This window comes from Sceloporus undulatus, chromosome 3 (assembly GCF_019175285.1).
Source record: "Sceloporus undulatus isolate JIND9_A2432 ecotype Alabama chromosome 3, SceUnd_v1.1, whole genome shotgun sequence".
NCBI classification, from domain to species: domain Eukaryota; kingdom Metazoa; phylum Chordata; class Lepidosauria; order Squamata; family Phrynosomatidae; genus Sceloporus; species Sceloporus undulatus.
The window spans coordinates 112,784,440-112,801,077 of record NC_056524.1 but is presented as its reverse complement, the minus strand read 5'-3'; the positions used below and the strand labels follow the sequence as shown (position 1 = coordinate 112,801,077).

Below are 16,638 nucleotides of genomic sequence, written 5' to 3'. Positions count from 1 at the left end.
AATCAGTATGTTTAAATGGGGGGTTGCCATGGTAATTATAACTGTAGCAAGGCAGCATCAGTCTAGCAAAATGCAACTAATGTTCCACCAAAAAGGATAAAATTCCCATGGGGTATATGAAATAACTTTACACTGAGTCATGCTCATGTCCATATTGCCAAGTTCTCTTTGGCAACAGTTTTCCTATGCCTTGGGCAAAGCTTTCTCTCATACCTACTATCTCCGGGTCAAACTACATACTATATTAGACAGGTAATACACAACTAAAGATCATTTTTTAAAACTTGTATGGCTCGATAACAAGTGTGCATGGGTATGAAAAGCTTAAACCTTCTGCCTCTGTGTTTTTCTATTATAATTTCACACACACACACACACACACACACACACACACACACACACACACACACAACCTCATACCTATTTATCTGATGGCAGTGAAATTTAACCCTACTCCAAGGAGGCAGCTAGATAAAAGCACAAGTTGTAAACTGGATCCCTGTTTGTTGGCTGCTGGATGGAATGGAGCTTCAGCAGCCCCTAGGAGGACCTTTCCTTCCCTAAACAGCAAAAAACAAACAAACAAACAAACAACCACATGGCTGGTTGACTCTGTTTGGAAGGTGCAAGCCATACCCAGCGGACACCAAAGGAGAAGTATTTTTCTCTGATCAGCCTGGGCAGTTTTAAATGCTCATTCTTGGCACACATGGTCAATCATGCTTCTGCTGCCTTTCCAACTCCCCTCCTCTCCTTTCCTGTCATTACATGTGGGGTACTTCTGCTACTGTAATTTTATTTATTTCCATATTTAACTGTTCTTTATGGAATTTTAGCATTATGATGAAACCAGCTTGGGGCAGAGGGCCTGCATGCCACCACCCCACTTGGGGATCCTCTTAAGAGACCTTGGGAATGAAGGTTCTGAGGGACATACTGGGTTCAGAAGCTGTTGGGCCTACTTCCTTCCCTGTGACTGAGGGGACATACAGTCACTTATACACACATGGGACACCATATCCTGCAGTTCCATGTGTTGTGAAAGCCTGGCGCGCAGGTGAGTTGTCATTGGCTGACAGGTGGGTCAATTGATGCATGGGTCCACTATTTCATGTACCTCAAGAAGATTATCAGACCAGTGATTAAGCGCTGGTTAATCACCTCTAAAATGTTGAGGAAGTGCACATGTGTGAAAGCCTCGTGTGCTTCCTCAATGTCAGGGAATCATCAGCTCCCCTCCTGCATCACTGAATCATTCTGGGAGAGGGAATTTCCTCTGATCACAAAGTTTCCGTTCAGAGGAAATTCCCTCTCCCTGAATGATTCAGTGATGCTGGAGGGGAGCTGACAATTCCCTGATGTTGAGGAAGTGCACCAGGCTTTCACATACACGCGGTTCCTCAACATTTTTGAGGAGATTTACCAGTGCTTACCCCATGGTAAGTGCTGGTCTGATAATCTTCCAAGTCTCTATGGGTGTAACCTAAGAGTTTTGTGGCCTGTTTTATTCCCATACAGTTTTTTCTGTTGTCTTCTGTTGTGACACTCTGCTCACTCAACCAGATGGGGGAAGTTCAAACATCATACTTCTACACTTGTCCCTATCCATATTGGGGGCCTTATATGCTTAGAGTAAAAGATGAGAAAAGTCTTATCCATACAGAATGTTTAATGTTGCATGTTATTTGATCCTCCAACTTTTTAATTAGGGATGCTGAGTACTGACTCTAGAACTCTGGTTTATGCTTGAATTTATCACATTTGGAAACATAGGCTCTTTAAAAACTTTATAATTGACTTGGCATCCCCTTTTTTACAGGCCCCATAAGTTATGAATGAATTCTATGTATGAAGGATGCAATTGGTATATACAGTAGGACAATCTATTACATGAGTAATCCATGCTGGGACCTTTTAGATAATACGATTTTTGCATATAATCTGGAACATAATTTCTTTTAACTGAAATGAATGACCAAGTATTTTCTCTAGGCATTTTCTAGGTCCTCCAGCACAATTCTATGGTTAGTTTTTGGCAGAAGCATACCATACAATTGTGTTGGAGGGCTTAGAAAATGCCTAGAGAAAACATACTTTTTCTGACTTGTGTTATATGAACTTGCATAATATGCAGTCCTACTGTAAAAATTGTTGATAGACAAACCATTGCAATAGGTTAACACCGCACAAGCTACCCATATTTTTACCACATTAGAATTTTATAAAAGAGTTCTTAATATTCAGAATGATTTTTGGATTTCTAAATAAATAAATATGTACAGTTTTATCTATAAGTCCAATTTAAAGTCATAAATTAAAAAAAAAAATCCTGGTCCATACACTACTCCAAGTAGCCCTTGACCACATTCCAAGCTGGGCTTTCACCATGTGTTCATTTCACCACCTTGAACAATAATGGGCTGTGTTCTTACAGGACTTCTGCTAAAACTTCACGTGGAGACCTCATATATTGCTGGTTACCTTCTGGTCAATGTATTTGTTGTCTTCAATTGCAAGCCTTTTGGAGTGGTCACAAGAGGAAGAAGAAGCTGATGGAAGCCTTCTTAGTAAACAAATTGTATCTTGCTGCTGTCGATCAATAAATTGCTTCATAAAACTTTCCCTTGTAATTACAAAAAAGAAGGAAAAGGGATATTGAAGGGAAAGCAGGGATTCACTTTGTCCTTACTTGTTAGTAAGTTTATACTTTGGTATCTCAGACAGTAATAATAGTTCTATGCTATGATTTGCTCCCTGCTAAGACAAAAGATAAAATTAAAATACAAAATCATAAAAGGCATACAGTATCATAGAGAATGATTTTGGCTTAATAATTAAATCAAATGATTAATGATTACCATTACATTTGTATGCATCTGAAAAACATTCTAAATCAGGAGTGGAGAGCCTATGGCTCTTGGCCTAATTCCAAAATCTCTTTGAAAGTATTCAGTTCAAAACTTTGGCATGAATGATCTGGGTGTGAGGGGAACAAAAACACAATCACTATTGGATTCAGCCCCACCCACTGTATGTGGACCCTAATATATTAAACCTGAAGGAATAGGACCCTTGAAACAAACAACCAAATGTTCTAAAAGTTCTAAATGATCATTTTACCTCTTTGATCACCACCTGTTTTTCATTGTGCATCATTTTGTATCAGTCAGGCAGTTCCCATTCCCAGGGTATTTCCAGGTTCCCACCCTCAGGCTTTAGAAGGAGTTGAAATGAAACTATCCAAGGTGATGAATATACTTTGGGGATATGCTTTGGTACCTAGGATGTTGCTGTGTGCCATCAAGGCATTTCCAGTTGTGGTGATCTTAAGGCAAACTTATCATAAGGATTTCTCTGCAAAATTCGTTCAGAGGTGGTTTGCCTTTGCCTTCCTCTGAGGCTGAGAAAGTGTGACTTGCCCAAGGTCACCCAGTGGGTTTCCATAGTCAAGCAGGGATTTGAACACTGATCCCCCAGAGCCATAGCCAGACCCTGAAACCACTACATCATGCTCTCTCTCTCTCTCTTTGGATAGCTCCTTTAAAATTTGGACTCAGACATTGAAGAAATTTATTGCCTCACTGACATGGAAGACACTCGCCACCACTGACAAAAATGCTGTTACAATCCAAAGAAATCTTCTCGGTGTTAAAGACACAAATACAAACAAAATCTGTTCAGCCTCAAACTGATGTTTGAGGTATTTGCTCTAACTATAATTTGCATAAACTACATTTTGATGTTTAATATTTTTGGGTTAATAATTTTACTTTGCTATATTTTGATGTTCTACAGGACAAAACCAAAGCTAAAACAAAATGAATACACTTTAATAAACTGTTTTATAAAATTCCAACATAGGTGGCTCTCACAATGTAATACTAAGAAGCGTGAAATCTTAGAATCACAGTCTTTCTTCCTACAAGTACTATTTGTCTGTTTGCATTCTTCATTCTGGTCACACTACTTTGTAGGTTCAATACAAGAAACCCAATCAAAGTCAGATAATTATATAATAATTATATAACTAATGACAGAATCATGTACCATCTTACCTGGGAGTAATTAGCATCACCGAACTCAATGCAGCTTACTTCTGATTTGGTATGTACTGAATTTGGAAGTAGTCAATTAAAAAAAATCTCTTTCAATAAAGGCATTTTTATGGGGATGGAACAAAGGAAGGATCCCACAAAAAATCTCAAATGAGATAATGTGGAGAAAGTCTTAAACCCATCTCAAAATACTCTTCACATTGGTTCAGTGTGTCAGGAGAGTTGGAAGAGGTTACTACCTTATTTTGGGGACTGTAAAATCCGAAGGGAGCTTGGAGATTTTTACCATTTGAGGTCTGTTAGGGAATTTTTCGAAGATCCGAAGACGCAATGGGAGCTTCTCCTTTGTATCTGCATTCGCTTCACTTTGTTTCAGCTAATAAAGTGAAATAAAGTAAGATAATGAAACAATCCAGTATTTCTTTTATTATTATTTTTGCTTTTGAAGATGAGCTGATGTAGTCAGCTGAAGAAACACAAGATGGCAGCAAAGAACTACAGAACACTTAGGTGGTTCCAATACTCCTTGGATGTGTTAAAATTACTGCCACAAAATTGAAGTTGAAACAGTATGTTTTTTGAAAGATTCAAAATGCAATGAATGTTGTAGGGAATATTTGTACAGTCAGCCCTCTGTATCCACGGATTCAACCAACCATGGTTAGAAAATATTCACACACGCACACAAATTCAAAAAGCAAAGCTTGATTTTGGTATTTTATAGAAAGGGGACCATTTTACTATGCCATTGTATGTAATGAGGCTTGAGCATCCATGCATTTTGTTATCTACCAGGAATCCTGGAACCAAACCACAGCAGATACCAATGGCCCACTGTATTTCCTTTATGCATTCCCCCCAATCCACAATTCTCTAATACTCTATAAAGACAATAAATATTACTTCTCCCCTTACTACTTTCATCTATGGCAGATAAATGGAATGTGTGACGTGACATATAATTAGGTGATGGGGAAAAAATTGAATGACAGTATCCAGTAAAAGCTTAAATCGCCACAAATCCAAACTAAATTAGGTTTTGGGATTCATACTGCCAAAGAGATTTCTAGCATATTGGACAATCCACGTTTGAAATTTTTTGCTGATCCTGTGAATAGGAAGACATCTGTCCCTGTGAATAAACTTGAAGGCAATATAGCAGGCTTAGTAGTTTGTCTAACCATGCTAGAACAAGGTAATTGCTATTCCAGCTCATCTCAGAAAACATTCATTTTGGGAATAAAATATGGTTGGAAGAATGTAAGATTTGCAGAGAAGAACTAAGGGAGAAGAGATTAGGAAGCTAATGCTGAGGAAGTAACTTAGGCATTCACAACCAAAGGAATAGCCATCTCGTAAATGGGATTTTAAAAAAATGTTTCTCCAGGCTTTTAAATAGCTAATAGCTAAAGGTATTCCTCTGCTCTTCAGACAAGATGGCATGTTCTTCAATAAGCATTGGGAGTTGATATCTATTAGTTATTCTCACACCTGCATATGCTTGAGGAGAGTATAATGTAGTAAGTAAAGGGAAGGGGAGGCTGAGTTTCAGAAGCTGGCCCTGGCTCTTAAGCAGGGAGTCTTAATTTGGGATCTATACACTCCAGGGGTCAACAAACAGGCTTAAGAGGGTCAATACACTGGATGCAAAATGATTTTTACTTCCATTTTCTTCCTGTTACTTTATATTTTTCCTATCACAGTGAATTTTAAGTAAAAATGGAGTCTTTTGAGTGTTCATTGGGATTTATTTTTCATTCTGATTATTTGCAGTGCTCATTGTGATTATGCATCCATGTGAAAGAAATCAGTTTCTAATACAATGAAATAAACTGGCTGAAAGTGTTTGTACATATACTGTATATTAATGTGCATTTTTATGGAAAGGGGGTCTATGGCATTCATGAGATTTCCAAAGGTGTTCATAACCTGCAAAAGGTTAAGAACCATTAATTTAAAGCATGTGCTGTCTGCTGTGGCACCTGGTTGTTTAGCTACCCTCAGTATGTGTATCCGTCAAACAGATATCACAAAATCACTGTGACTCTCCTGTACTCCTAAAGGGCGTCCCCTGAAAATTTTAGTGGCTCAGGAAAGTGTGGAAACAACCAGACAAGATAATTAAATTTCAGCACAATCATTAGGATATCTAATGGAGAACATCTAATCATAGATAAGCGTCTGAAGGTGTTTGAAGGGCAGGCTGCTCGTATTCACCAGCCTCCAGTATGGAAGGACAATAACCTCAGAATAGCTATCATTGCTGCAAACAAAGTCCCCCATGGGCTTGCGACACCTTTGAGTCTGCATGTAAACAAAGGGTACAGATTAATGATAGTGTAAATCACTGAGGGAAAAGGAGTCCTTTAAGGGCATTGCAAGGGCCACAATTATGTGCAACCTTATCTTCGTTAATGCATTCTGAGAATGGAAACAGCATCTTAATTAGAACTGTTTGACAACAGACTGGGAGATGTTGAATGCAAGAAAATCAATTCCGGGACAATATTTTGAAGATTAGGGAGCAAAAAACAAAACAAAAAAACCCAAAACAAAACAAAACAAAACACCCTAATAAAAGACAAAGGCCCTTTACAGACTGTCCTGAAAGGTCAGCCTGGGGGCAGAGTTGAGGTGTAGCATCCTCATGATGCACACCCGACTCTGTCCCCCCAGGATGCTCTGATGCTACGTGCCACTCCAGACACCGTGTGGCATCATGGCGTGCCTCCGGCACAGTGTCCAGATGATACAATGCCAAAGGGGTGCTATACAACTGCGCTGCTGCGCTCTGGTGCCCTTTCAAGGGTGCAAAAAGGAACCACTTTTTGCAGCTCCTTTTTGTGCCTTCAAAAGGTTGGACTGGGGCCACACTGTGAGGTTGCTATGGCTCCGATCCAGCTAGGAAAGGGGTGGCTGGAGGCCGCCCCTTAGGGGCTATCTGTTGAGCCCCAAAATATTTTCTTTTTGTCTCAAACTGTTCACTTTTTTTCTTGAGGAGAAAGGAGGAAATGTTGAAGCAAGGGAAATATCTAGAGGTGAGTTATGTAACCTCCATAATAAATAGTTGAGGGAAATAGAAGACACAATTATTCATGTTAAGGTATAAGTCTGATAGTTTTGGCAGCCTTAGCAGCACAAGAACTGCATCACACACAGGAGGACACAAAAGTCCATGTAACAACCTACATTGGCTGCAACTATAAACAAAGAAGCAAAGCATCCATATGTCTAGGGCAAGTTAGGTCTTGTTTTGCATGAACAGGAATACCTTATGCTTTACAGTAAACCTATGGGACGTATAAAAGGCAGTCTCTAATACAACACAAGGAGCTGTTGCTCAAAATCAAACACTTGTATGTTCAAGCCCTTGTGTGTACATACCTTCTAAGTGTCCCAATTAATTCTCTGTTGTCCCATATTTTAAGATGCTTTTAAAATGTCCCAGGAGATTATCGCACCACTGAAAAACTCATTTTACCACTGCTGAATTGAAGCTTCATCTGGGCTGTACCCTGGCGTTATAGTATGGCTTTTCTCCCCAAAACCGCCATTCCTAAACTCGCTTCGGCAGCCATTTTTCAAAGTCAGTTCCGACTAGTATTCCTAGTAGGAAGGTAAACAGTTCACCAGCTTTAAACCTACTGAATAGACCACAAGCTAAACTTGAGTCTGATCAAGTTGGAAATGAAACTACTGTATGCCTTTTTCTGCAGGTGCTACCCTACTCCATGCATAGCTATATGTTTGTTAAACCATTCAGACAATCTAATAAGCCCACATACACTGTATTCATTGTACAGGTAAATAGGCCTCCTATTTTCTACACAGATGTAGCAAAGCACAGGATTCAGACATACAAATAGTGACTGTAGTTTCACTGGTTACTACCATCAAAGGCCAGTTCCTGTATATCCCATGGCTGAAGCTGACATTATTTTAATTATACAATTCCTATATATGGCAACCACATAGTTAATTCCTTTTCCTGCTCTGTAAAACCTATGATACCTATCCCATTGCATTGGCATTTTCACATATTTTCTGCCAGTAGCAGACAATTACATGTAGGGCAAAAAGTAGTTTTGGAGAAGGAGAGAGGTAGCCTGGGCTCTAATCTTTTTACCGCATGTGTGTGTGTGTGTGTGTGTGTGAAGAATGTGAATACAATAATGTTTGAGGATATTTATGGAAATGTATCCCCTCAGTCTATATCCCTGTCATCCAGCTCCTTTGAAGTTGCAGGAGAAGTGTCAATGGACACTTCTGAACAGATAGATGTTGACCTAGGAAGTTGGAAATCCATCAGTCTTGTGGTATGCTTGCTAACTGAGAATTACATTGTTGAACTGCAACTGCCACAGAGTACTCTTACACACAAACTTATGCCAATAGAAAGGGTAGAAAGACAGTTGAGGGAGAGACAAAGCACCAATTGCATTGCTAACTTTGGAACATGATAAAAAAAGGGCCAGTACAAGATGGTAGTGGTGCTATGATGCCCAAAACACAGTAAATGAAATTTTGGAATTAAAATAGGAAAATTTGCTTTCGTAACTTACAAGATTCTTCAGCTTGTGATGGGATCGTGGTAAGGTTTTCCGTATATTGGCTCAGGCATAAAAAGAACGGAGGCTGCAGTCAAGAAATCAGAGGACTAAGACTTGGAAAGGCAGCTATGAAGGAACTAGACAAGATCCTGAAGTGTAAAGATATATAATTGAATACTAAAGTTAATACTGTGAATGCCTAGGTATTTACATATATTCTATTTCTATGAGTCATTGTGAAAGCTGGATAAGGAAGAAAGGTGATAGGAAGATAATCAATTAATTTGAAATGTTATGCTGGAGGAGAGTTCTATGGATACCATGGACTGTTAAAAAGACAAATAAATGGGTCCTAGAGTTGTCCCTGGAAGCCAAGATAACTGAACTGAGACTGTTGTACTTTGGACATATCATGAGAAGACATGATTCACTAGAAAAGACAATAGTGCTTGGAAGTAGAAGACAGTATTAAAGGAGGAAGACCACATTACAGATGGATAGACTCAGCAATGAAAGCACAGCCATGAGTCTTCAAGTCCTGAGCCGGGCTGTTGATGGTACGTCAACAGATTGCCATAAGTCAACGTCAGCTTGACAGCAGATAATAACATAGTAAGCATGTGGGAGCCAGTTCATGTTACTAGGGTATATTCGGTTCTTCAAACCGTTTCTTGAGCTATGGATGTAGGACAACTTTGTCTTTTGTGTAAATGTGACATAAAAACATGACTGGACTGCATATAGATATTGACCTGCTCTACCAAGAACCACTGTCCAAAGATGATAGCCAGGACTATAGACAAAATGAGAAAAGGGGTGGATATTAATACAGTATAAGCAAAATAGGGAATAAATGCTTATTTTGGAGCAGTATAGCCAGAGTGAGGTATAGCCAAGGTTACTTAAAGGCATCTAGCTGAAAACAACATAATGATTAATAACATGCTTTAAAAATAATCTGAGCTCAAAGCCCTTGTACAGTACAACTAAACTTCCCTCGTGCTGAGATAATGCTACATATTGGACAGGACAAGGCATTTAGCTTCACTTAGTGCCTCCAAACACATTTTGAGGTAATATTTGCTCTGCAAGACATCATGTTCAACCTCCGCATCATTCAATTTATAGAAAATGCTTAAATTGTTTTTAACCTTTACTCCCAAGGCATCTGGGACTATACGTGAACCCCAAATGGGTAGTGAGGACATGGGGTTCTCTTCTGGTGTACTGGAATAATGATACTGCTTTTTAATTTGACCTTATATTCTGTTCTCACATTTGTTTTTGTCTAGGACACAGCCTTTAATCACTTGGTGTGCATAAGGTGCCTTTTGTGAAGAAACCATAGCTACTCTTTATGCCTATCACAAGCTCAAAGCCCATCATACTCAGTTGTGGGGTCATCATAACGTCTGCATACACAGATGAGCTCATAACACAACAAGGAAGCACCGAGTTTCCATGGTGCTATGGAATCTGTGTATATGGCTGTGTATATGGAGTATGTCTATGTATGAGAGGAAGGAAGGGAAGAAGTGTTTTGTTTGTCACTGTTGACATTTGGTGGTACAGTATTGTATCAAAAAGGAGATTGAGTGAAATTCTCCTAGCTTAAGGCAAGTTGTGCGTGCACACTTCTGCTTGGGGCAATTGAAACTGAACTGTTTGCAAACTGAGTGTCCATGGATCCAATGCCAGCCCCATCCCTAAATGTATTTTTTCACTAGACATGAAGAGATTGTTTAGATAAAGCATTGCAGTCCTGAAAATGGCTGCATGTACACTCCCTCCTATTGAGCTAATATTAAGATCATTCTAACATAATGTATTTTGGATTCGCCTACCATCATCCTTGCATGCAGGAGGACTTTATGAGATTCTTGCCTTGCATGCAACTCTGTCTGAAGGTGTCATTGTAGCTTCTTTTTCTTAACTAAAATAAGCCTGACACTTATCTATTTTTCCACTTGTTTAAAAAAGCCATTTGCAAGGATCAGATAAATAATGGAAACATATTTTTTTTTCCTTTGGCACTTTCTTGTTTTTGCATTTCCTATTTGAAATTGCTGGTGGACAATCTCTGAATAGTAATGTTTGGTGGTGATTATGCATTTCTTTCTTTTTTTAAAAGAAAGAGAAAGGAGAGGCAATTTAAAAATATAAATATTATATAAAATATGAGGAAGCTGCAACTACCAACAAGACATTTATAGATCACAGCTTATAGATCTCTGTGCAAATGTCCTAGGAACCTATGTCAGATTCTTAAGATTAATTACATTTATTTCTTATTTCTTTATTTTATCACATGTTCCCAAGTATGGGATCCAAGTTTAATATTATCTAGCCAGACATTTGACAGGATCCAGAGGGAAGGTGGTTTCCATGGAATGGTGGTTTAACACGAGGGCAGTTCTCTCTTCCCCACTGCAGCCCTCCCATACATGCCCAACAACTATGGTGGAATGGGAAATCCCCTGAGAGCTGGTTTCTGGACAGTGTGGAAGGCTCATAAGAAAGGAAGAAAGTTCTGAAAATTCAACTATGGGCCACTGGATTTAGACTAGGAAAGACTATGCCTTTACATGCAGGAAGTCTTGGCATCTTCAGTAGGGCCAAGACTCTAGAAAGTTTCTGCCAGTCAATATCAATGAAACTGGGCTAGATGAGTCAATGGTCTAATTTAAAATAAGGTACCTTGCTGCATTACTGACAAAGAACCATGGGGCAAAGTGCAGCATGATGGGAAAAGGAACTAAAACATTTGAAATGGTGGAATTAGCAGCATTGGAATATTGTTCTGCCTTAGTGTGCTAGTTAATCATCATGCAGTGACAGAAACATCAGTGATATACACTTCCACACACTATGTCTCCTGCAGGACATAAGAAATGGGAATTTGCACATTTTCATTGTTAGGTGGTGTGCAAATACTACATTTGGAACAAGCAAGCTCATGTCATGGTGGCAGAGATACATAAACTATTTCTTCCTAAAGGAAGAAAGGGAAGTAATTTGTGTCTTCTTTGCTGACACTTGTTTGTAATATCAGAAACCACTTGTTTGTAATTATATTGTGTGATGGATCCAACTGCATTGTAGCAATTCTAATGCATCATGTATTGTGGTGTTGGAAAAGTTGCCAAATTAAATTTGCTACAGTGATTGCTTCATTTTTAGTTAGATCCCTCTTCAGGTGGCATTAGGTGAAAGATTCCAACTGTTTTGTGAAATTATTAGGAAGTTGGATATATCAAAGAACTAATTTGGACATACTTCTTGGTAAATAGTGGCAGGAGGAACTTATAAAGTGCTGATTCCTCTCACCATGGGTATGACAACATTAAAAAAGACATGTTTCCATTTGTGCACAAAACACTGTAGGGGAAAGGAGGAGGAAAGCAAAAAGTGTCTGGATTGCATCCTTTAGTTTAAAATTGTATTATAAGGACAAAGACCTAGTGAAGGTTGCTTAAAGACAGACCAACAGGCATTTTGATAGTGGGTTGACATGGCTTTAGTTTTGAGGGAGGATAACATACAGTATATCAAAACTACTCCTACCACACATTACAATGCCATACTACTGCAATCTAATAGCTTAACACATAAGCAGGGATGGACTTACATCATGTAGCCTCAACCTGTACTACATATGATTTTGCTAATTTTTGTGCTGGTTTGTGAATTTGTTTAATGATGTATGTTTTTATATGGTTTAGATTTTTTTATTGTTTAATCTAATTTTAACTTTTGTATCCTGTGCATTTTTAACCATTTGTTTTTTTTTAATATTTTGTAAGCCAGTTTGAATCCTGAAGTGGGGGAAAAGATGGTACAGAAGAAATAATGGTAACAACAACAACAGTAGCAATAGCAGCAGCAACAACAACAACAACAACCATGCAATGCAACCCTTACTCATCTATACACCCAAGACTTGCAATGGGAAAATCTTCACATGTACAGCAGTACACAAATTGCACAACAGCCTTCACGTGTATACCTATACATTTTTCCTGCAATAGATGTGCACAATGTATCTATGGTTGGAGTTGAAGCCAGAGCTATACATTGCACATGTCTTCTGCTTGCATGCTGAATTACCTGCCTCTAGAAAATACCTATATAGGCCTTCTATCTTTATATACTGGCTTACTTTTCTGACTGGTATGAAGCATAGTTCATATGACTTGGTTACCTTGAGTTATCCTATGTAACTATGGCTGCATCTGCACTGCAGAAATAATGCAGTTGGATAACACTTCAACTGCCATGGCTCGATGCCATGGAATTCTGAGGTTTGCCGTTTGTTGTGACACCAGAGCTCTCTGACAGAGAAGGCTAAATATCTCTCAAAACTACAAAATTCCACAGCATTGAGCCATGGCAGCTAGTGGTGTTAATTTGCTTTATTTCTGAAGTGCACATGCAGCCCATATGAGATATTATTCAACTCAGTGGCCTCTTTTGTCTCTATTCTACCACAATGCTATAATAAAGAGCCAGTAAACAGAGAAAAATACTGTAAGAAGAATTATACGTTCTTCAGCCCAGGTAATATATGAAAAGTCTCATTGGCACTATCCTTTAGACCCCTCTCTGGATGCTTAAAACCCTGACAGTAACACATGCTACTTTACTTAGTTACCTGGCCTCTGTCCATCACCTGAAGCCCACCTGAAGTGCTGTGGAGCCTAGTTATGCTGAAGCAAATTGTTATTTACATGTCAGCACAAACACGTACAACATTTTATCTAATGCCATAAGCAAACAATAACTCTTCCTGTGAAGAAGTCTGTAGTCGAAGAAGGTAGTATACGCAGCTCTCTGGGTATTGGTGAACTGCAGCTCCCAGCAGTCCCACCCATTTCAGGCAATGGTGAGAAATTGTGGGAGTTTCAGTCCTACAACATCCAGAGAGCCACAGGATTCCCACTCAATTTAGAATGTACCTTAATGGTACATTTGTCTTTTGTTTACTTTTTTTTTAAAATGCCTGTTCTGAACTTAAAATTAGACAAGATACCTGTATAACATTTTGAAATATACTGAATGAGTAGAACTGAAAAAACAAACAAACAAATTTTGCCTTGCAAAATGCTTGTTATCCAGTCCCCTCTTATCATATAGCATCAGAATCAAGTTAAAAAGAGGGAGGAATAGAGTGAAGAGCTTCTTTTGACATTTTGATTGGTGATGTTTTGCCCTGAAATACACTGCTTATGCTACAGCCTGGGGGGTATCTTGTTCTGCCAAGATTCACATATTATTTTTAGAGCAAGATAGAATATAGCACATTTCAGGAATTTTAAACTACCTTCTAGGCACTGGTAGAACTTTCGGAGACATCTTGTTTGTATTAGAGAAACAAACAGTAAAATGATTTCCTTACAAAATTGTAGCAGCTATGTACTGCATAATGTCAGGCAAAATAGCTTTTAGTGTGATTGTTCCTTCTTAAAGACTTGGTTAAAAGCATTAAAGAATTGTTGCTGTTTTTTAAAAAGGATATCTTGCATTGGCTGAAAAAAATTTTTTGTTGTAGTTTTGTAGAGGAAAGGGATGAGCTAGATCAGAAATGCCTCTCTCATCTGGCCAGTATGGAATTAAGCATATGAGCCAACATATAGTTGTGTAAGAAAGGTTTTACAATAGCAAAAAATGTAAATATGGGAAGAAAGCAGGTCTGATGGATTAAGAGCATTCACTTTCTAAACTCCTCTTTTAATCTTCAACATGAGATGGAAGTTGTCAACATTTCACAAAACAAGGCATTTCCCTAACTACTATGACCTCTGTGGGCCTCTATGAACAATCACCCCCTCCAGTCCTGGTCTTTATATTAAGGAATGCTATAGGCAGGTTATACTTGGAGTGTCTCAGTGGACTTGCCCAAGTCTTCCTTTCTCATCCCCTTGAGTACCAGGCAAATTCCCTTGACTGATTAATTGTACACATTCTGCTATTGTTCCAGGATACTTAAAATGACATACATCATTCTTATATTATCAGAATGGGAAACACAGGAAGATACTTTAAAACAGTAGGACTACTTGTCTTGGTATTTTTATTCATCCAGCCCATCCAGCAGCAGTAATCCATGGCCTATTTCTCCATTACCTACAACCTGATCATTTAGATTGAAGATTGTTAACTGCCCTCAAGTCGACATTGACTCATGGCAACCCTCTGGATGATACACTTTCAAGACCCCCTGTCTTCCACTGCTCTGCTTTAGTCTTGTAGATTTTGGCCCAAGATCTCTCTGATTAAGTCCAACCATTGCTCTCCTCAGTATCCTCAGCAGTCTTCTCCAGCATCACACCTCAAATGACTTGATCTTTCTTTTTATCTGCTTTTTTCACTATCCAGCTCTTGTATCTATACATGGTGATAGAGAATACAATGGCTTGGATGATTCTAATTTTAGTGCTAAATTATATATCTTTGCTCTTTAATATCTTCTCATTCTTTCATTGCTGCCCTTCTCATTCCTAGTTTTCTTATCTCTTGACTGCAGTTCCTTTTCTGATCAATATTTGATCCAAGGTATGGGAAATCTTTAACTATTTCGATTTCCTCATTGTCTAGGTTGCCAGTGATTACACTCCCTTCCTGCATGGGAGCCTATACTGTTTACCACTGAACTATGGATCCATCCCCACTAATTTCTCAATCAGCCACAGACAGACAAGAGAATCAGAAAAGATGCAGAGTGATGTAGTCTCCTACCATTCTCTTCTGCAGCACAGGAGCATAAAAGTCAGACCTTACTTTCCTCTACAGAACATTAATAGCTACTACTATGGTAGTGCTAAAGGTGTGCAAGTATTAGAGGAAATGACATGCCACTTGTGTCCTGATCATTTACATGATATGAACACCACGTGACTTACACAGTCACTATGATGATTCTGTGAGGTCTATATTACTTGTGCAATATAGATGTAACTGTGCTTTCCCTGTAAATACTGGAATACAACCAAAATTCTTTTCAGAATAAAATTAATAATAGTTTGTTTAGGAAAAGAGTTTGTCTCCCAGGCAAGAACCACTTCTATGTCAGAAAAAATAACCTTTACAAATGATAGAAGGCACAGGTGGCAATTGGGGCAAGTTAATATTTAGAGTTCAAAAACTAGAACGGTGGAATCCTTCCTCTTTTAGGTAGGTCTGTTGGGCTTTCAGTCATCCAATGCAGTTTTTGATGTCAGCGGTATTCTAGTGATTGAGCTCTGTGTTTGTTGATCATAAATTGTGCCAATTTTGTTACACTGTACATGAAAACCAGTAACCTGAAATAATAAGCACTTTGTGACAACCAGCCCACAAGTGACCTTTTAAGGAATGCTTCCCAGGATTCAATGACAATAACAATTTGAGCTCCCCCTCCAGCATTTACAAAACATTGAACATGAACATGATAGCAACATTCAGGGTGGCCTAGACACTTCTGACTATTTTATTCATAAAATCATATTCCATAATAAAATAGTCCTAACCCATCATTTTACCATGTATCTACTTTAAGTGCTGTAGCTCCATCCTATGGAATCCTGGGATTTGTACTTTTATAAGGACTTTACCCTTTTCTTCTAAAGACTGCTGGTGCCTCACAAAAGTACAAATCCTAGGATTTTGTAGTCTGCAGCCATGGCAGCTAAAGTGTTGCCAAAGTTCATTATTTCTACAGTCCGGATGTACCTTCAGACTGATTGGAATGGTAGATTCCTGAGATGCTCCAGTAAACTGTGCCACTTAGGCCAGAAGCAGGAGATGTTCTCTTCTCTGAGGGAAGAGAATTCCCCATAAGGGGGGAAAAGGACATGAGGGAGAAAGTCCTGTCCTCTCTTTGAGGTACCTGCAAAAGAGGGCCATCCTTATCTTAAATAAGAGTATCTGGAACTAAATTACTGGAGACTATGAACAAGTCAATTCACTTTCAGTTCCACATCTGTTATAAAGTAATATAATTATCCACTACATGTGACATGTTTGCAAGACTGATTCTGATGGTAGCATCCATATAT

The 16,638-nt window shown here is 38.7% G+C and overlaps 1 protein-coding gene across 6 annotated transcripts in view; it reads right to left on the bottom strand.

Moving 5' to 3' along the window:
- The window catches only part of NALCN (sodium leak channel, non-selective), a 280,042-nt gene that overhangs the window by 49,385 nt on the left and 214,019 nt on the right, over nucleotides 1-16,638 (bottom strand). For all 6 annotated transcript variants that reach the window (XM_042460454.1, XM_042460452.1, XM_042460455.1 and 3 more), the window contains 2 exons: nucleotides 4,295-4,431; nucleotides 2,482-2,623 (listed from right to left, as the gene is read on the bottom strand). In XM_042460454.1, the coding sequence (XP_042316388.1) occupies nucleotides 2,482-2,623; nucleotides 4,295-4,431 (279 nt within the window). The remainder of the gene's footprint in view (nucleotides 1-2,481; nucleotides 2,624-4,294; nucleotides 4,432-16,638) is intronic.